Genomic DNA, 21,193 nt, shown 5'->3' on the forward strand with positions numbered 1-21,193 from the left:
TGCAACTGGATTTGTCCTTTGGACATGTACAAATTGTTTATGGCACTTTTGGTGATGCTGATGAGTTCTGGCTGCTCATATATAAGCTAATAATTGACCCACTTTCCAGGCAGAGAAATAATTCCAATGTATAAAACATGACTCAAGGCTGTCATGCTTTCCTCTGCACCAGATACCTCATGCTGGGTATTTAAATGGGTTCCTCTCTGACTTTACAGATCTTTGTTTTATCTTCTTCTCATGCAAAAAAGATATCTCACAACAGCTTAATTTACTCTATGGCTAAAAAATAATTCACTTCAGTAGCTGGAGAGCATTTTTTGCAGATATTTCAACTCCAAAAAGGCATAATATGCTGCCCAACTCTTCTCAACAAAAGTACAACACTGAAATAGCTGCAGCAGCGATTGTAGCAATTTCCAAAGTATATTTGTAACCTTAAACCTACAGTAAACTCCGACTCTAAATGGCTGCAAAGGTGCAATGAAAATGTCTTCTTGACTCATCTCCGCGAATTTCTCTGACTGACACGCAATACAACAACCAAGTCAAAACTCAATCTTACAGCACATATTATGGGGCATTTGATTTGAAGAGTTCTGTTTTCGTCACGTAATTAGTCTGCTGAGCCCAAAGGCCTCCTCAGCACCAGCAACCTCCGAATCATGCTTAAATGAAAATCAATCTCATTTGTCTGGCTGAATCAAGTCGAGTGCTTCGATGCTCACCGTCAAACAGCTGCAGACAGGCTCTGAAAGGCTGACAGGAGAACTTGAAAGAAGAATGAATTTCCAGCTGGACCTGGAAATCTACAAGTCATTTATAAACCGTGTCTTTCTCTTCACCTGACGTGACCCGTCAGCTTTTGCCGCTACATCATCGGCATCTGGTCTCAAGAGGATGCAAGCTACATAGTGCTTCACAACCTGTTGCAACTTTGTCACATGAATGATGTATGGTAGTCAACTCTGTTATTACTACTACAAAATGTATAAAGTAATAATAATAATAATAATAATAATAAAGCTGCAGTTTTGAGAGGAGTGTATTTTGAACAAATTGGCAACACTCATGACTCACTCTTGACATGCCATCAGGCACAGACAAAGACATCCAAGTACTGACCTGGAAACAATATGTGAAAATGTCTTGCCTGGTGGAGTCTGGTGTTTCATGCATAATACCCTGAGCAATGAGCTATTTTATTGTTCCATGACTGGACAGCTCCCACAGTGCTGTGTGCAGTTTGGCCTTTACAGAAGGGCAAGTGGTCTATCAAAAATCAAGTGTTCATTTGTGCACATGGCACTAAAATGGAATGCTTTCAGGCTACAGTAAGCCATACTTTACATTGAATTATCTGGCACCAATACTCTGTTGGAGAGCCATTTGTTATTATTGCATTGAACTCATCGCAGAAAACTATCTTATTGGTATGAAAGTGAAAATGGTGCTTACCTCCCCATTGAAAAAGCAGAATATTGTTGCCACCAGTAAACCCTTGAAAAACAAGCAGAACAAACAGGTGCACTGCTATTAGCATCTGTGCTTTGCTCAGAAAAAGTATCAAACTTCAATTTGTATTTATATTTCTCCCCTGAACAATAACTGTGCTGTGTTTTTAATATGAGAACACCTTTCTGTTAGTGAGATAGAGTGACTATTCACTAATTAAACAAAGAGCTTACTGGACACATAAGGAGAGTACCTATCTGATGGAACAATGGAATCCCTCAATAAACAAACGGGAAGCCACTGTAGGCATCGCAAATTGAATTTGATTCTGCTAATAAGTGCATGCTTATTCGCAATATTAAAGCAGGCACTGCAGTAAGTGCCTGCCTGAAGACGAGCAGTGTGCTCCAAATGGGCCTGAAACACATCACTTCTAGCTGCATGTATTTGTCAGCCTTTTGCGTTCTGTATTTGCTTTTCATGCACCATAATTGTGCTTAGTAACACAATTAAATTCAATTTGTCACACCTACAGTGGCTTCCAGTCTCTTTATTGTATGAGTTTGAATGGTTGGTTTGGAACCTCATATTTCCTCACTGTTTTTGAGTAGACGCATATGTGTGTGAGTGGATACAAACATACCAAAATGCTTACCTGGTAGCTGAATAACATGCCTACCTGGTAGTTAAATAAATATATTACTTGGCTGTTAAATGCTGTCTCTACTTGGTAGTTAAATTATGTGCCAAGTTAGGGCTTAAATGAAGTATTATGCAAAGCTAGACTTTAAATAAGGTGCTTATCTAGTAGTTAAATTTCCTACCTGGTGGCTAAATAATGGGCCTACCTGGTAGTGTAAGAATGGTCCTACCTAACAGTTAAATAAAATGCCCTCCTGGTGGTTAAAACAGTGTCTTCTTGATAGTTGGATAATGTTGCTACCTGGTAGTGCATGAGTATGTGCATGATGTAGTCGTAGACCTCCCCAGCCAGCCGGTTCTCCGGCCTCCAGGGAAAGATGACGAACTGAATTCCCAGCAGCGGCACGAGGATCAGGGTGGCTCTCACTGCCTTCATGTACATGTTGGACTCTGCCCGGTGTGTGTCTCTCAACTTGGTCACCAACACTCTTACAATATTCAGCAAGAAGAACAGGTTGACCTGAGGAAAACACAATAAGAGATCATGTACAAGCAACCCTGTTCTGATGACCTGTGAGAAAAAATATTAATGAACTTCTTATAAAAATGACGACAAATTATTAGATTTTCTGTCTCTGAATAGCAAAAAGTTGAAGTCACCTTTGCTGCTCATCAAAATGCATGAAATGTGCGCATTTTGGTGATGAGTCATTTATTTCCATTACAAGACCTTGAACAGTGGAATATGCAGAATTAGCTTCAGAGGTGAACTTTAAAAATCTGTGAAGTTAACAGACTTACAAGAAGCGCTGCCATTATGGGGCCATGGACCACGTAGAGCAGATGGGTTTCCACACTCATCCAACAGCTGCAGAAAGAAAAACATATCAGTCAGTACCGTCTAACTGCCCAAAACCTGCACACACACACTCTTGCATACACAAGCACGCACGCATACACACGGATCAGCACACTCTCCCTCTCTGTCACACACAGACAAGCATGTGTATAAACACTTACTGTTTATTTACAGGACTTTTTGGAACATTACTCACTTGTCATCAAAATACCTCTTCCTTGCCACGGCGTGGATGGACGCCGGCACTAAGGGAAATCCTTGGACAAAAAAAAAGATGGCAGCCATATGAGGTCTTGAGTAAATTTACTAAAATCCATTTGTTGACCATGCTGGAGTAAAACCCTTGTTGCTTGCTCACCAGTCATGCTGGCCATAGTTCTATATATATATATATATATATATATATATATATATATACACTACTGCTTAAGCAAGTTGTGCCATGAAAATATAACATTGCAATTAAGAGAATAAACATTTTTTGTATACAGGATAAAGGTACATTCTTGAAAAGCCAAAAGCTGCAACTTTGTCAAACTGGGTTATCCATTGTCATTCCCACAAGATTCCCCATCGTCGTTCTATTTTTCCACAACCACATGGGCAATTTCCTTGGATAATCCGGCCTCATTTAAAATCCTGTCAATAAACAATGCAACAGAGGCCGGGTTTATAGTAGCTTTTTAAATTTAGCCCGGGCATAAACAAAATTCGTACATGGTCCATTTTCAGACAGCAATGAGGCCCCGCGGCATACCGGCCCCAGATGGACCTCACTGACTGACTGGCTGTCCTCCATCCACACAGAGCGCACATGATAGACGCACACTTCAAGGTCATCCTTACAGTTTTAATGAACAGTCGTCCATTCAGGTACACTGTTCATTTATCGGACACTCCGCTGCCATCATCCCTGCTTTGGACAAGGTTAAAAACAGGACGCAAAGCAACGGGACGACCAACCAAGCCATCAGCATGTCCAGATTGACACATGATGATCAGATGTTTACGGGTAAATCATGGCTGCTAGATTGTGTCCCATCCTGTCAGCCAGCCAATATGCTTTTTGACGGTTTTTTTTTTTTTTTTTTTTTTTTTTTTTTTCTTGAGTTGTCCTTGCTGAGATCACTGAGCAGAGTGAGTGGAAATATGATGAAAAATGAACAAGTCATGATGGTGGAGGTTCAAGGTTAGGTTGCACAGTCTCTCTAGTGATCTATAATCTCATAAAGCTTCATGTGACCCTGGCACATTTTCCCCATATGGGATCTTTAACATGCCTCAACATTTTCAGTCGTAGGCAACTAGATAATACAACATGTATTTTGAAACCAGAAGCATCTGGGCAAACATTTATAGCTGGGGACATCTGTGACCAGAGCCATTCACTCAAGGCTGTTTACAAGGCGCTCGAGAGCCTGGTTTTTACGCAGTCACCAGACACAAACAGAGATGATACATGACAAAGTGCTTTGATCAAATGTGATGCTCCTTCAGGCGTGGCAGAGTGACTCACCCCAGCCCAGGAGGTAGTACCAGTGCAGGTGCTGCTCCTCAGCAAACACAGCCACCACGATGAGCGTGTGCAGGTAGATGCCTTCACAGAGCATCCAGAAATAGTTGCAGCCCAGCATGTACATGTGGAAGAAGTGCAAGACCTTGCAGCCAACCTGTAGAGAGTTGAGAAGCCGTACATAACATTAGCTATCACATCAATTTTAACACTCCTGAGCTCAGCTGGAGACACAAAAAGAATAAAACAAAAACAAAAGCTGTTTTGCAGAAACACAGAGTATGTTTCTCCAGTCATGGCAGAGCATCATTGGCCAGTACTGTCCTTCCCAGGGAGATGGATGTTTATTTATTTACCCCCACTGGAGATTAATTAAATCTCGGTCTAATAAGCAAAACAAAAAGGCTTGTCTTTGTATATGCTGTGCCCTTCACATGTGTTTGTCTCACTTGGCAATTAAAAAAAGCAAAAAAATCTATTTATACATCCAGTACAGTAATATACCATGACAGTTGGCTTCATTATGGATCTGCTCCTTTGAATGAGTCATTATTTCCATGTGTGGAACGACAGGGAGGGGCTTGTGGTGTATTATCATGTTGGTTTGACTTCAGTGTAATCTAAACAGTCTGGTAGTAAAGATGTATTTGCTGAAAAATTGCAGGAATGTACATCACTGTGGAGATTCAGCTACTCTTTATTGCTTTGTGACATGCTTCATCCTGTACTGATAAAAGTAATTCATTGATTGGCTTCAGTGCAACAAATGTATTGAGAACTTACAAGGGAAACTGTTTTGATTCGCTGTGGCGGTGTGGTGCTTTTGCGTTGATTTTTCTGGGCCTCAGCCCTGCATCAAAGAGCATGTGTGCAGATATCATTCAAAGATACTGGCATTGCTATTAGCTGCTAGTCGAACGTCCCAGAGGTCTTCTTACACAGCTAAAAAGACATGTCAGTCATTCACTTCTAAACTTTTAGCCATATGTCCTTTTCTGCTCTGCCTCCATCTTTCCCTTTTTTGCCAGGAATGTCTTCTGAAACAGACATGCAGTCCAGGCAGAGACATTGATATGCAACGTAGAGAGTTCACTTTCTCTTTCTGGAGCCCAAATCTACCTTGTTCCACATTTTATTATGCTAAACATTCATTCAGATGCCTGTGATTTAACCCCAGATAACTGAGACTATGCCACCTACAATGTTTTCTGACGTACAAATCAAACTGCGATGGCATGTATAGATGTTTTTCGTGTCTTCAGCCTCCTCCTTGGTTGGACCTAAGCTCTGGGGACTCACTCCCCCACACTGCTGGCAGGCCAGACCGGTCTCCCTATCATCACACCAGTGAGAATGAGAGCGAGCTTGTTTTCTCTGCGAGAGCAAATCTCCACCAAAATCCACCATCCTTAAATCACCAACACAGAATACAAGCCCATAAGTCTGACTCTGGCAAGGCGATTTCAAAATGTTCCTCCAAAGACACATGTGAAACCCAACCGACCATGGCTGCATTTTTCTTTCCTCACTCTTCTTCAAAAGCAGGACCACAGTGACCAATTTTTATTTTCGCGTAGCGTAGCAATGTGTTAGCACAACCAGACAGGCCTGCATCTCAAAGTAACAGATTCAAAACAAGCCGTCTGACAGATGGCGAGGAAAGACTTGAAAGGCAGCCACCACGCAAGAATATATATATTCTTGATGCTGAGGGCTGTCATTCCGGCTTGCTTCTTGGCTACGTCTGGACGGGGGATCTGAATAAACAGTGCAGTGGGGATATGCCAGACAGATTTGGGGAATGCGACTGTATGAAAAGCAGCGGCAGCACGATTGGGAATCAAACCCAGACCCAGCTGGAGTCTCCACTGTCTCCAGGACATTTCTTGTACTTTGTCTGGCCAAAGAACCCTCCCTCCAAGGGAAAGCAAGCTCAGGCTCATGGGATTGCAAGCGCTGCAAGCCAGATTTTGCAATACAATTTGTTGTTTCTCTGTGTCACTTTGACCATCTCTGGTTGTTTTTTTTTTTTTTTTGTAATTTTCACATTTTCTCATTTTGGAGGGAGGAGGGTTTCTTATTTTCAGGAAATACTGTGATTGACTAATTTTATCCCTAACTATCAGTTCTACTTTCCTGTGTTCCAGTCTACATAAAATGACAAAATGAGACAATTCTGCAAAAACTACTGAACAGTAAGTTACTGTAACAGCCAAAGCCCATGGCTATGGTCATTATTTTGATTTCCTTAAAGGATCAAAAAAAAAAAGAAAAGAAGAAAACACGAGTGTTTCTTGAAAAGTAACACGTGAATTTATGTTCACTCCTGATAGCAAGGCATTCCTTGGAGACAGATTTATCATCTTCACCCTAACAGACCTCAGATTTAAAAGAATTTGCACTCGAAATTCAGTGTGGCTCCAAACCTCTGATGGGAGAATCTGGAAGAGCTAAGAGAGCAACAGCTCTGGGCAATGTCTGCCGATAGTATAACACTGTCAAGATATGGCACGAGCAGGGAATACGCAACGTAGTAGCTATTTAAAATGGAGGCCCGTTCTTCAAGCTTTTAAGTATTTCAAATATAGAGCACCTTCATTATAATGAAGTGCGCTGGTGTACTCTCGGCTTGCATATCAAAGACGTGAAAAATAAATATTTGCATGCACAGTACAGTATCTTACCCACATTTTTTACTTAGATCAGTGATTATGACCGCATTAGTGTCTCATTTTAAGAAGTAACACTAGACCCGCTCAGCCCCCATCATATAATATACTACTAAATGACATTTTTCTCATAAACAAGTGGGCATGTTTTTTGCACAAGCAGTTCTACAAGATGGACAGTAACACATGTGCCGTCGCTGAAGAAAACATTCGTCAGAGGCCGAACTCACCGGGTTTCGGCCAACCACCTCGGGGTTGCTGACCACAGCGATTAGGGAGATGAGGGTGAGGGCAGAGTTGAGCACGTAGGAACAGAAGAGGTTCTTGTGCAGTGTGATCCTTTGGCAGCTCAGGCTCCTGTGCGGGGAAAGGTGTCGTCACATATACTGTAATACACTGACATGTGAAAAATACTTTAACAAGACTGATGAGTCACTGTTAGGTAACTCAGTCAGCACAGAATGTTTAGATTATGTTTGATAAGAATTTTAAAAACAGATTAAATTCAGCATTTGGTCCTGTTTAAAAATATATCACCAGAGAAACGAGGCCTTTCTGCCACTGCTGCAGTAAACAGGATGAAAAAAAAAGACCCCAGGAGACAGGAAAGACTCTCTGGCTCCTAATAGTTTAATGAGGTTATCAGATGCTGCTGGAGGCCGTCTGATTTCAAACAAAGAACAATTATAGGAGCTTTCATTTCAGGCACGTTTCTGTGGTTGTTATCAAAGCTGGCGTTGACTGCCTTGGTTGCATGTAAATGCAGCTGAGAAACGCTGTCAAATAATGCATAATGCGCTCCTGAGGGTGCCTCGTCATTACACTTAGCTGGTCAGTGAGAATGACCTGAATAATTAATCGCTTGAAAATAAGGGAAAGCAAGTGTGATAATCAAAATAATTGCATGTCATTTATATCCGGCAACATCCTTCTTGTGATGTTTAAATCATGTTTTCATTTCATGGCAGCGTGCACTCCAACAGCCGGCGACAAAAACATAACTCAAAGTATTTAAAGCAGCTGTTTGAAGCTACGTTGCACATGCAGCCTGCAAATTTTATACAAACGTGTCCTCTGTACTTTGAGAAGTGATATCGTTACGGTTCTACTACTCATGGCCAGTTTTATCTTAGGATTGTGTTGAGTCATAAAAACCCATGAGACCCATGAAAAAAAAAAAAAAAACAGGAACAACACCAAATTTCCAGGAGCCAGCCGGGTGAAACAACATATACAACTGCACATTTTCATCAGCCCATTCAGACGCCATGGTTACTTCCAGGAAAAAGAAAAAAGAAAAACAACAAAAACAGCAGCAGGCTCTTTTCAGCTCCTGACATGAAAAGACATGCAATGGCTGCTGAATGCTTATATACACAACGCCTTTATCTTATAGGGGATGTCAAAACACCGGCGGCGTCCTTATGGCAGCGTTATGTTGAAAGGACTGTGACAGGTCCTAATCTCCTGAGATAGGAGGTATTTTTTAGACGTCTCGTTTTTCCACAGCAAGCTGGAGTATTTGTATCTGGGAATCCTGACAGTGTTGATGTAGAGTTGTAAATATTAGAATAGCTGTGCACCCTCAAATACCACGGTAAACTTCACATCTGGATCTTATAAAACAACATTAGGACTTAAACTTTTAAGGGATTGGGTTATAAATGCAGTAAAATTTATTGTAAAGAAAAAAGGCTGTGCTCTTTTGAAATCTTGACCTTGTTATTTTACTGATATCTTAATTTGCAAGGGCTTTTTGATGTTAGGGTGCAATGAATGAATATCCTGGTGAATGCCTGCGTAGCCGAATCGAGCGTTTCACTCTTGTCGAGAGGCTCAGCAGCTCTGGGATGTACGATAATGCACCTGCACTAAATGTCACAGGTAGATTTATGAGTGGGCATAAAGCTTTGCAGCAAACTGTGGGTGCGATACAAGATCTGCTCTGGGCAACAGCTGCTTTTAGGAGGTCAACACCCTCACTGCTCATCCAACAAGTCCAGTTTCACAACTGCCTACCAGGCCAAAAAGCAACTCTCCCAAATACTGTTACGGTACATAAAGTTAGATTTTTCTCCCTGAGGCAACATCTCCAGTAAGTTTCTCCAAAGATAATGGGCTGAGTGAAACTGTAAAATTTTTGTGCCATTAAAAATAATGGTTATCAAGTTACCTCCATGCTTCCAGGAGATAAACATAAGATAAAGCTCCAGGAAAGCATAAACTTTTGTATAATTTTTTCTCTTTATGTAAGAGCATTTATTGAGCGTCGTGATGCACTAAATTTCATAGACATTAACTAAACATTTCATCTCCCTTCCCCTTATGCGCTTTGATATTTTGAACCCTTATCTAATTGTAATTCAGCAGCAGTATCTTAATTAATTGTGCATTTTTTCCCTCTAGGATTAAGTAGTACATTGGGATGAGCGAGCGTAATGAGCAATGCACCCAGGTGCACACGTTTCCAATAAGAGCAGAGCACCAGCCCGTCCCGCCATACGTTGGACTTCACGGTTCCCCAGTTTTGAATCCTAAATATCCATGAAATTAATGCGGACCAAGTTGGCATGAAATTAAGGGAACATATCAAAGGGAGTAAAGCATTCAGTGGTGATGAAGTTGTACATAAATTACTTTCAGTGAGACAGCGGAAATATTTTGCGGTCAACTGCTTGCATTAATTTATAAAAGCATTACTTGTGGAGATAGTGCCAATTTTCTAATTACTGTATATGGAATGCATGGGGAAATTAAGTGAAATGAATGAGAGAAACATTGAAGACACACCTCAAGCGGCCATTCATTTAGAGACCTGCCATTTAGAGCAATGTGAGTACAGTGAAAGCCCATGTCTACTGTATGACTGTATGACTACTATTCTATGTAGTTTTGATAAATAATATCCCTGCAGTACAACAAATTATACTCTATCAGCCATTGCCATCACATAGCCCATTCCCCCTTAAATAGCACAGCACCATCATCATAACCATTCACCTCCATTATAATGTTCATTATAATGATTGTGATTACAGGCAGATGATCATGATCACTGCTGTGGATGTATGCCATTCAAACTAGCAATCACCACAACACTCTTCAACACTGACACTGTTTCATATGGAGTGCAGCAGTCGCACGTTGCATTTGTTACCTGAAGTAAAAGAAGATGGCCAGAGAGACGAGCAGGGAGGCGATGGACAAAGCATGACCCACTATTGCCATGTAATAGAGGATGTACGCCGACTGCAATACACAGAAAGCGTAGAGTTGCTTAGGGTTGGGCGATATGCATCAAGATATAATTGAACAAATACCTCTGTACTGATATTGTGACAATACTATAGGGATGCCTATTGGTGTTTTGTTTTTTTTTTGTTTTTGTTTTTTTTATAAGACATTTAAACACATGAGATTTTTGCTGGACAATCTTTAGTAAAATGGATATGTTGACCAAGCAGGTAGAGGTCAGATCACAATATGATGATATCCAAAATCGATATAATATCAACATATCACCCAGCACTATTTGACAGTAACTTAAAATTATGCATCTTAAATGAAGTTACTTTTGTAGAAGCTGATAATGATTATTAAACTACAGCTGTAATCATAAAGGAAGCATAAGTAATCCAAAAGTAGCTGAAAGTAATGATTTTTGAGGTTAATTATGCCAGTGGTTTTTATTACTCAATTTTATCACTAATTAGTATTCTAAAAAAGTAATAACTAGTAGCGTGGAACAGATGAACACCAAACTTTCCAACCTTGCAGACAAATATTATATATTTAACATATACCAGAGTAAAACGGATGTGCAGCAAAACTGCTCGACTATAACATGATGTTAACTCTCCCTTTCATCTTTGATGTGATTCAGATGAGGGACGACCTCACGCTTTGCATTTGATGCACCTTCCATCACTTAACATTTCAGTGGTTTTCTGCAGGAGGGATTAGGGCATATACTCTGACAACAGGAATGCACATGAATAACGATTCTCGCTGATATTTATGCTCAGCTAAATTACAAATGCCGATTCACATTGTTCTCACATCTTACTCCTACTGGCAAGCTGACATATTTGCCAAGCACCTGCACTCTTCATCTTTACGGTTATGTCTGTGACGAATAGCTCCCTCATCCATTTTACATTACCTTTAACTTCTCCTTGGTGTTTGCATTGCAGAGTGTGTAGTTGGACCAAGTCCTGTTGGAGTCTGGATGGCGAAACCACTGCCCGTTCTCCCCACAATACTTAGTTGCCTTTTCTGAAATTAAACAACCAATCAAGCAATAAACACACACACACACACACACACACACACACACACACACACACACAAAGATATAGATATAGATAGATATAAATTTTCAAACAATTTCCACTTAATCTGAACGATTAAACTGTGGCCCCATTAGGCTTAATGAATTATTCATCTACACAGCTATGAATATTTTACACCACAGCCTGTTTAAATACAGTCAGCGGACGATCAGGAGTGAATTTATCATGAGAGGTTAAGGCACCAGCGGACTCTGAGAGCGGCGGCTCTTGAGTCTCGCCGCTCACCTGTGGAATCGAAGTCGACAAAGTAATTGGGGCAGTTCTGGGACGTGTAGGTTCCCGCCGGAGTGTCGTCCCAGCAGAGCCAGCCATCCCAGTTACGGCTGCAGAACAGCCCTGTAGCACCAACAAGGCCACAAAAACACGAGAAGTGATACACCTGTTAGTCTCCCCACCGTGCACACTCTCAGTGATATAAAAGCGTCTTGAGGCAAATGTTCTCAGTGGAGTAACAGCATAGAAATAAAGAGAAAATGGGCCGCTTCTAACATCTAATTACTGAGCACGGAGGCGGAAAATGATGGCCTCAATGGTTGCTGTCACTACCTGACTTGTTATAAGGAGGATCTCGATTCATTTTCTCAAAACACTTGTACTGGCCGTCAAGGATTTTCTTCCTGATGATTTCTTCTTCCTGTGGGCTGACCATGGGACTGACTCTGGCCTCAATGGTGGGCTCCACTGCAGGGTCCCCTAAAAGCTGGGTGGCTGCCGCCTTTAGTGTATTTTTTTTTTTTTTTTTTTTTTAAGGGAAATCACAGTTAGTTACAAATGCACCCAGACAGGCATGCACACAAACCATAAGGATGCAGAACAACAGAAAACAAAGAAGCAACACCAAGATTTGATAATGATGTTATTTGGCATCGCTGCATGGTTCTGAAATCTATAGTACTTTAAAAAATGCCAGAAAGATCCAGTACTAAAAAACTGTTGGTCAGGATTGAGCGTCTGTTTAATCCTTCGTCTTGTGCTTCCATTAGTCACAGGAAAACAGTTCATTCTCCAATTACCTTTAATTTGTCCTTTGGAGCCGGTAGACAGCCGGACCTAGTCTTATTAATGGAGGGACTCTGGACCCAATTACCCCATTCGTCACAGTATTTTGTCACTTTTCCTGTAAAAAAAAAAAAAAAAATGTCCAAGGTAATTGCTGTTGATGTGATTTCGGGTGCTGACTAACGGCGGCTTGACATCAGCAGAATCCATCGCTGAGATAATGAATGCTGGATGTGATGGCTGCTGTGTGCTGAATATCTGCACGGTGCTTTGGAGCACATAGCCCATATTAATAGAATTAGATTCAATTCTGATATCAAATTACCGATACACAGACTGACTTGTTGAATGAGTGATAAACAAAATAGCTAAACAAATACTTTTATTGTTGTTTGAGCTTTTCCAGTACAGTGAGCCACTACGTTGCTTGGATGCTTCTTGTGTTTTTTCCTCCAGTAGCATGTTGGTACTATTCACAACACATAAATCATGCCCTGAATCTTGGCATTACCGCACTTTTGTGATTAATTTAACCTGGCGGACATGGCCAAATGTTATGTCAAACAGAAAATTCCCCATTTGGAGAATTTTTTTCTGGCTTCAGGCTCAGATGCTGGGTTTAAGACCAAGCGGTGATCCATGACCGGGCGAGGAGTGAGATCACGTCGTTCCTGAGAGCGACCGCGGTAGCCCAGCTGCCTCGCTTCCTCTGACAGCTCATCAACTGTCCTGCCGCCACATTCAACTGTACGTCTCCCCCAGAGCCTGATATCAGCAGTATCGACTTTCACAAATGGTGCCACAGGGAACTCTTAACATCACAGGCATTTTGGGAAAATCCTTTATGAGCCTCCCTGTATAGAAACACCTTCTTGCTCTTCTCATCCATATTCTCGCTCCTCATCCATCTCTCTCTTTGCCTTTTTACCTCCAGCTTCCCTCTCTTGCTTGTAATCTCTATCCTCCTCTCTTTGCTATTCATTTTCCGTCTGTGCTTCTCATTCTCCTGTGTCTTCCTCTCCTTTACCCTTTCCCTCTCCATCATGTTGCATTTTCCCAAATCGGAGCTGACATCACCTTTCATCTCTTGAATTAGGCTTTGTCACGCATTGTAGCATTAGTCATAATGTAAAAGTGCACAAGTTCTGATAACTTCACATAATGTAATCCAAAATTTAAGTGGGTAATAAGGGTAATAATCGGTGACATTTTCATATTAACAAATGTCCCTTCCGTTACTGTCTCCTGCCGATAACGAAAATCCACCTCACGAAAGCTTTTACATTTGTTGGTCTAAGCATGTCTGGTAACTCTCTCCCAGGAAAAATCCCCTGGCACACAGGAAGTGATGCATTTAATGTTTCCAGCAACAGCAGCAGTGCTATGTAAACAGAAGAAGAGCTGGGTGGTTAGCATGATCAGCGATAACCACCACAGCTGAACAGACAGAGATAAGAAAGCCACCTACAGAAACTCATTTTTTATCCACCCAAAAAAAAATCCAAGACAGCACAATAGTGGTCACACTGGTTGACTGGCAAGCAACTGGTGGGAAGAGCAGAGCAAAAACACCACAGCGATGACCGCTAGCAGTAAAGATAAACTAAACATTAGGAAAAATAATTTCACAGTTGGACATTTTAACAGAAATGTCTTTTGGCACTTAATTTTGTTATGTTATACAGTGTGTTAGCTATTACTTTTGCAAGGTTAGTGGCCATTTTTGGAGATTAGTCTGGTAAATAATTACTTCATCTGAAAATACTTTGTTATGATCTCAGTCCTGGATCCTCACATTTAGTCATTTTATCATTGTGGAGGAAAATCCTTCAAATAGAAGAATCACATACTGACAGCTGGTCATGATGCTGCTATTCAACATGAAATATGTCAACTTATGGCGATACAAAAAACATAATTACATTATACATCCAGCATGTTATTATACTATTTGATATTATTGTTATTATCATTTTTATTATTTGTGTGCTCCCTATGTTAGGTGATTGCATAACCTTTTTTGTAATTATTTTACAGACAGATGTTATAGTATACACAGGTCTTACATTACAAACCTCAGAGAAGCACCTAACAATGAACAGCCATTCTCCTGATTACAATAGCCTGGTAACATCAATATTTCGTGTTATAAAACCCTCCCATCTCCCTCGAGGCCCGTGCTGGATGATGGAGTATTGTGTCACGTGATCGACCTCATCACCTGCGACTGAACAGTTACACAGAAAGCCTTGCACACTTCAGCCTCTCTAGACTCATCTATAATGTTGCCATGCATCGGTGAGAGAAGTGCAGACTTTTCATACCGGTGGGGTCCTGTCCGGGGTAATCTGGACAGCTCTGGGTTAAATATGTCCCAACAGGTGTTTCCTCCCAACACAACAGGCCGTCCCACATACGACTACAGTACACACCTGGAGGAAGGAAAGTCTGTGTAATTAAGAAATATGCACACTGGCTGCATGATAATCACTGTGTCTTCCTGTCTCTTCGCTTGTCCCGTCATTTTAGTAGAAAAGCTTAAACACCAGATAGTTGCATCATATGTCTACAGCCGTGAAAGAGATTGTAACCCTGCAGTTTCCAAGTCAAAAGCCTTTGCAGATCAATTGATTTATAGCACAGGGGGAAACATTACAATTACCTTTAACAAGAGCGACAACAGGGTTTGACCCCCGTGATGATGGATGTGACAAAGGTCATTACAACTGTGACGCGGTCCCGAAAGGTAATCGCATTGGCTGCCCAGTGATTTAAAGTGATTTGGGCCGCTCACCGGTTCTGTTGTGTGGCTGGTCTCTGCTGGATGGCTCAAGACATTTGTATTGACGCTGGCTCAGCGCCTGGCCCTGGCTCTCCATTATGCCCTGCCCAGGTCTGAGCGATGTGTCTGCGGTGGGCTCAGCGCCTGCCGCCGCCCTGCACTGTGGAGACAACAGGACACAGTGTCTTAGAGCTGAGGAGGGGAAGAAACAAAACCTGCATTTTACTGACTTGGAACTTGTGCAGTTTGGTTCAATATGTGTTTTTAATAATCAGTTCCTGCCCTCATCTGCATTGCTCGTAGAGGACTATCATTAATTAAGATAAAGCATCCACTTTCACTAATATAAAAAATAAAATTGGATAATTTGTCATATTTGCCTTTGAATTTATGTCAGCATTTTTATCAGGCTACGGTACACATCTCCACAAGGAACTGTAAATGGAAGAGATTACACTGATGAGTTTTGACGTCAAATTAAACATTAACAGTTATTGAAGCCGTTTCAAAGTGCCAATTTGATAAAGATTGCAATCTGATCTGAAAATCCAGCCATTCATGATTTATGTAACTCATTAGTGCGCTTGAGAACCCACGAAAAAGCTTAACGGGATGATTTTCTCCAAGTGAATCTTATCTCTGTTCGTCTGTTTGCATTTGGGAGCCGTATTAAAAAACATGAGGGCAGCCCTGTGAAATGCTGATGCTGATAATGCTTCTCACTCAAGGGTGGAGAGCCTGCAAAGCTGTGACTTATCTGGCAAAAATTTTTTGGGGCTGAAAACGAAGCCACTCAAAGTGCTAGAATGGTGCGCTTCTATTTCCTGCATTATTTGACAGGAATTTTGACACGTTGTCTGGAAGTTATTTTCCATAACCCTCGTCACGATTCAGAAGGAAGCCTCCTACCTTTGTGTCTCTTTCTTCTCACACTGATATTTTCCTGTGTAATATTCAGGCATATTTTCTTTGTAGATGGAAAGGGAATTCTCCTCAGACCAACACATCATTCTTACCTGACTGATCTGACCCTGGAAAAGGCCACACAATCATAAAAAAAAAAAAAAAGAAATTTTCATCAGTGACTTTTGCCAGAGAGCTGATGTCCCATGTAGCAGTTTAGCAGCCGTACATATGATGTCACTCCAAACATTGAAGTAAATGACGTCATACATACGACCACCAGGCCACCACGAATATCAACAGATGAACTGACCGAGAAAAAAAAAAAAAAACACAGCAAATAAATAAATAAATCAATCAAAATAATAATAATAACATCTTGTCCTCTTTCTCTTCAAAATCCTCCAAGCAAAGTCATCTCCTCACCTACTTACAATCCATTTATCTTTCTGAATCTGGATGACAAGACCACTTTGGCGCTCAAAAGACAAAGTGCAGAAACATAAAGCAGAACATCATAGATACAGCAGACATAAAACATTTGGAAAGGACGGAAAAACGAAAAAACACACACACGCCAGCACGTCATGTCAAACTTGATGCTGCGCAGCAAAGGAGACTGAAATAGCCAACTTCCATTTCACATTCAGCAGAACAGAGCACAAAATGTTTTTCATCACTGACAGTGTGTCATGAAACATCCTGATCTTAGTGAAATAAAATCTAAAAAAAAAAAAAAAAAAAAAAAAACCTCATTAATATAGCATAAATAAATATGTCATCCCCCATAAAAGATGCAGAACTCTGCGTCAACATGCATCATCCCTCAAATTATCCTTAAAAGTGGATTGGTGGTGCAGCAATTATGGCTTTTCCAACTTTGACACTAACCTTTAATTTTAGCAGCTTTATCAGAACGATATGTAAAATGTTTTCATACTCCAGAACATGGAGCCAAAATGCATCATCCATCAACATTTTGTTAAAATAACACAAATGACACCTGAGATATCACATTAGTCCTTTAATTAGTTTAAAAAACTTGTAAATAAATGTAAATAAATAAAAAAAAAAACACAAAGGCCTAACCAGGGACAACATTAGTACAGACATAGGTCCGACACAATACGCCAAAGCTGGCTCAAGAAATTGTTTTCTTTCTTTACTCATTTGACCAAATAAAATATAAAAACAAAACAGCCCATACTTTATTATTCTGCTATTGCTGCAGGCTTGCAGAGTTTTGGAGGCCTCAATTAATTTCTAGTTGTGAGAACAGCTTTTTATTGAGTTTAAAGCCCTTATTAGACTTTCTTGTGTATATTGTGTTTTAACAGTTCATGAAAGCATTGTTGATCGGGCTGCTGTACTTTCCATTTTGCAAAGTGAAACTGAACGGCTCTTAAGTTGGCCTTTGTGTGGATGATGATTTAATGACTGAGGACAAACGTGGCCTGAGGCTGGACCAGAAGAGAGCCTCTGCTCTGGAGGATAAACAAATACGACTGCTCTACTTAAGACATCCAGCCTGTACATCACACTGTAAGAGCTGTTTCATGGCATGTTGTGGCACTGTTTCATGCAAAATGAAACACTGAAACAGTGCATCAGTGATTGGTTTTTCCCATAAAGTGACTGATCTTAAATGAAATAGAGCATATACAGTAAGAGCTCACACACACACACACACACACACACTCACACACACACTCACACACACACACACACACGCGCGCGCACGCACACACACGAGCAGTCATGGATGGCAGATCCTCTCTTTTGGGTCATCCAAGTTTGTAATTAACAAACTGAACCAATTAGTTATAAAGGGTTACTGAACTATATCAGATTAATCTTTTAGATTTTTGCTGAGTATAGAGAACCATCAGACCAAAACCAATTAGCATGTCCATTTACTGTGAATCTAATATCAAATGTGTACATTATACTTGGTGTATAACTGAGAAACAAAGCCTTGGAAAAGTTTACTTTGCAGCATTCTTTAAATTCAAAATATGAGCTTACCACCGTGAGTGAAAACAGGAGCCAGAGGGAGCTTGCCACCTTCATATCTTCCTCTCCCAGACAAATCTATGGAGGGAAAAGAGAGTGACATAAGGTTGGAATGAAATGTCAGAAAAAAAAATAGGTTGTCTACCATGAAATTGGCTGAATAAACAAACATGTAGCTGTGTTTCAAAGCAGGATTACCTGCCCACCGGGGACTACAGCAACAGCAATCATTAATCTGAAATGCAAAATACTGCAGCAGAGGCCCTGCTATTGACATTTCAAATGCAATCAAAGTTTTACTCTGTGTGCACTAGAGAGACGGAGAGTGAGACAGGAGAGAGAGAGAGAGTGTCCATCAATTTGCAAAGCGAGGGATGAATGAAAAGGGACATGACACGGGCGATCCGAGCAAAAACGGAGGAAGAAAAGGAACAAGACTGAGACAGAGTCAGACAAAAATAGTTGGTGTTCATTAATCATTTTCCACTGAGCCGCACCTCCTGCAGGACAGCCGCGCAGCTCTGCCAGTTTAGTATCCGAGTGCAGGCGAGATTAGAATTCGCTTCAGGTCTCTTTGCTTTGGCTCAGCGAGTCCCTATTGGAAGCTCATTACTCTGCAGTTTGAACAGCTACGACTACCAACCGGTTGTTCTCCACGAGCCTGCGCTGGCACGGGGGGCAGGCAGGTCAGCTGATAGACACGCATGAGCAAGTCCATGAGGTCATCGGGAAAGGTTAGCAGGATAAATGGTATTTATTTTGGCAAACTGACCAAACTGAGGATTAATACCTCAAATAAATCTCAGACTGCATTTCGTGGGATTGCCAAAATAGTGCTGAAATAGGATCATTAACCACAGGATCCCTTAAGTATGTCATTCATTAGTTCCTCAAATATTTAACTGTATACATTGTGTATTAGTGGTTCCATTAACACGGATAGACCTTGGCCTAAATCTAGAGCCAGTAAGAGACTAGCTGTAGCTCTCAGTGGGGCTGAACAATGAATCAAAACTGCAATATCCTCAAGTGCAACATTCAAATGGCAGGAGTTGCAAATTTTTGACGTATGTAGGATTCCCACTAAAACTGTGAATCATATCGCAGTTGCAATATCTGTCAGTTTGACTGCAATATGATTTTTGGTCCATATTGTAATACTAATTCTAGTTCCAGTTCCAAACCGTCCAATAATCCACTTCTCAGTCTCGAGTTTGACAGTAGATCCCACCAGCCTGGGCACAAGCCCCAATCTGAGCCCAAATCTGAATCCTAATCCCAATCCTATAGCCTCCAGTCACACTCCCATTCTCAGCCAAAGTCTTAAAATATATGTTTCCTAATTCAGGACTTAACCTTATCAAATCAGATTTGTGCCTAAAAGATCAAACAAAACCTCCTTGGTATTAAGCAAAAACACAAATTTGAGAGAAAAAAAATATACTAAAGCAAAAAAAAAGTAATCTCAAAATTAAAACGAATAACTTGCAAACAAATTATTTGTGTAATCAAGCAAATCAATGGCCTTTTGCATTTTTGATATATCCTTTATTTTACAGGATACAGGATTTTTTACAGGATTTTTGTTTGCAATTCTGGCACAGACATCTCGTGTGGGTGGGTTTTTTCAGGGGTGCGTCCCCACTGACTACTGAGTTTTTGAGTGACAGTTAATGCAAGCATATACACTGCCATGTCAACCACAAAGTAACCTTAATGTTTATAAAACGGAGCACATTTCATTGGATTATCCAAATACACTAATTCTATCACAGATGGCACTTTGATCAAAATGAGCTGTGACCCAGCAGCTTGTGCAATTAAAAATGCTATTAAAAAAAATAATGCTATTTGAATTTCAAGGGAGAAAGACAGCAAAAGTCCCATTAATTTAACATTTTTAGAAAGTTAAATTCATGTTTTTAGAGTTGGAACTGAATTTGAACTTTTATATGTGGAAGACTTTATTAATCTCTTAGGAATCCAATTGAAGATCGGTAGTGAAAGCCCAGTGCCACTGTTTAGGCTCTCTGAACAACGTCCAGGATGCTGAGCTGTCACTCAAAAACTTAAAAAAGGCCAATAATTCGCTCGATTACACAAATAATTTGTTTGCAACTTATAAGTTTTACTTTTGAGATGACATTTTTTTTTTTTTTTTGCTCCAGTGTTTTTTTCTTTCTCTCAAATTCCTGTTTTTGCTTGATACTGAGGAAGATTTGTTTGATGTTTTTGGCACAAATCTGATTTCATACAACCTTTCCTGTCCTGCAAGTTTTTGCCTCATCTTTATTCCTGCACACTTGATCAAATTAAGGGCTGAACACTTTATGCTACCTTGTTCCGGTGGATCTGTTTCCTCTGCTCGACCAGTCGGCATTACGCCATTAATTGGATCAGGAATGCAAGCATGGAGCTAAAAGAAAAAAACTTGCAGGACAGGTGGTACTAAAGAACAAGGTTGAAAAACACTGCTGAAGAACAGCAAACCAAGCAGCCATGCAACACCATCAGTGCTTGGCAGCTGTCTCATATACTCCATACAAGTGATATTTCTATGTCTAGTGTCATAAAAGAACCGTTCATTCAAGTGGATCCAGTGCGCAGAAAAGCTCTTAGTCAAGGACGCAGCAACTAGCCTCTTCCCATCACGAGTGGGAAGGCAGCACGTAGCGGCACAAAGCATAAATTAAAGCAAAAGGACGGGAGAAGGTGAAATGTTGTCATCATCCGTAAAAGCCACCACCAGACCACAGCAGATGATTCACACTCAGCCGGGAATAAATGTACAGGACTGCATATTTTGAAGTGTGTGTGAAGTGTGTGTCTGCATGAGTGGAAAAGTCTGTGGAGACGAATCAGGACGGCTGACAGTGACAAGAAAACAAATGAGAACCTGGGAGCTTTCGAAACTATCTGTTAGTATGTATTTTTGAAAAGTCAGGCAGTCTGTGCATATGCGTGTGTGTGTGTGTGTGTGTGTGTGTGTGTGTGTGTGCGCACGTG

General features: G+C 40.7%; 1 protein-coding gene across 1 annotated transcript in view; it reads right to left on the reverse strand.

The window, feature by feature from the left end:
- calcr (calcitonin receptor) overlaps positions 1-21,193 on the reverse strand; it is a 49,658-nt gene that overhangs the window by 3,765 nt on the left and 24,700 nt on the right. Inside the window, exons 2-15 of the mRNA XM_030064568.1 lie at positions 18,200-18,265; positions 15,284-15,431; positions 14,814-14,921; positions 12,504-12,607; positions 12,037-12,205; positions 11,716-11,826; positions 11,301-11,413; positions 10,296-10,387; positions 7,369-7,495; positions 4,473-4,626; positions 3,153-3,213; positions 2,899-2,965; positions 2,399-2,617; positions 1,459-1,500 (exon numbers count right to left, since the gene is read on the reverse strand). Of these exons, the coding sequence (XP_029920428.1) occupies positions 1,459-1,500; positions 2,399-2,617; positions 2,899-2,965; positions 3,153-3,213; positions 4,473-4,626; positions 7,369-7,495; positions 10,296-10,387; positions 11,301-11,413; positions 11,716-11,826; positions 12,037-12,205; positions 12,504-12,607; positions 14,814-14,921; positions 15,284-15,431; positions 18,200-18,244 (1,560 nt within the window). The 5' untranslated portion in view covers positions 18,245-18,265. The remainder of the gene's footprint in view (positions 1-1,458; positions 1,501-2,398; positions 2,618-2,898; positions 2,966-3,152; positions 3,214-4,472; positions 4,627-7,368; positions 7,496-10,295; positions 10,388-11,300; positions 11,414-11,715; positions 11,827-12,036; positions 12,206-12,503; positions 12,608-14,813; positions 14,922-15,283; positions 15,432-18,199; positions 18,266-21,193) is intronic.

This window comes from Myripristis murdjan, chromosome 11 (assembly GCF_902150065.1).
Source record: "Myripristis murdjan chromosome 11, fMyrMur1.1, whole genome shotgun sequence".
NCBI lineage: Eukaryota > Metazoa > Chordata > Actinopteri > Holocentriformes > Holocentridae > Myripristis > Myripristis murdjan.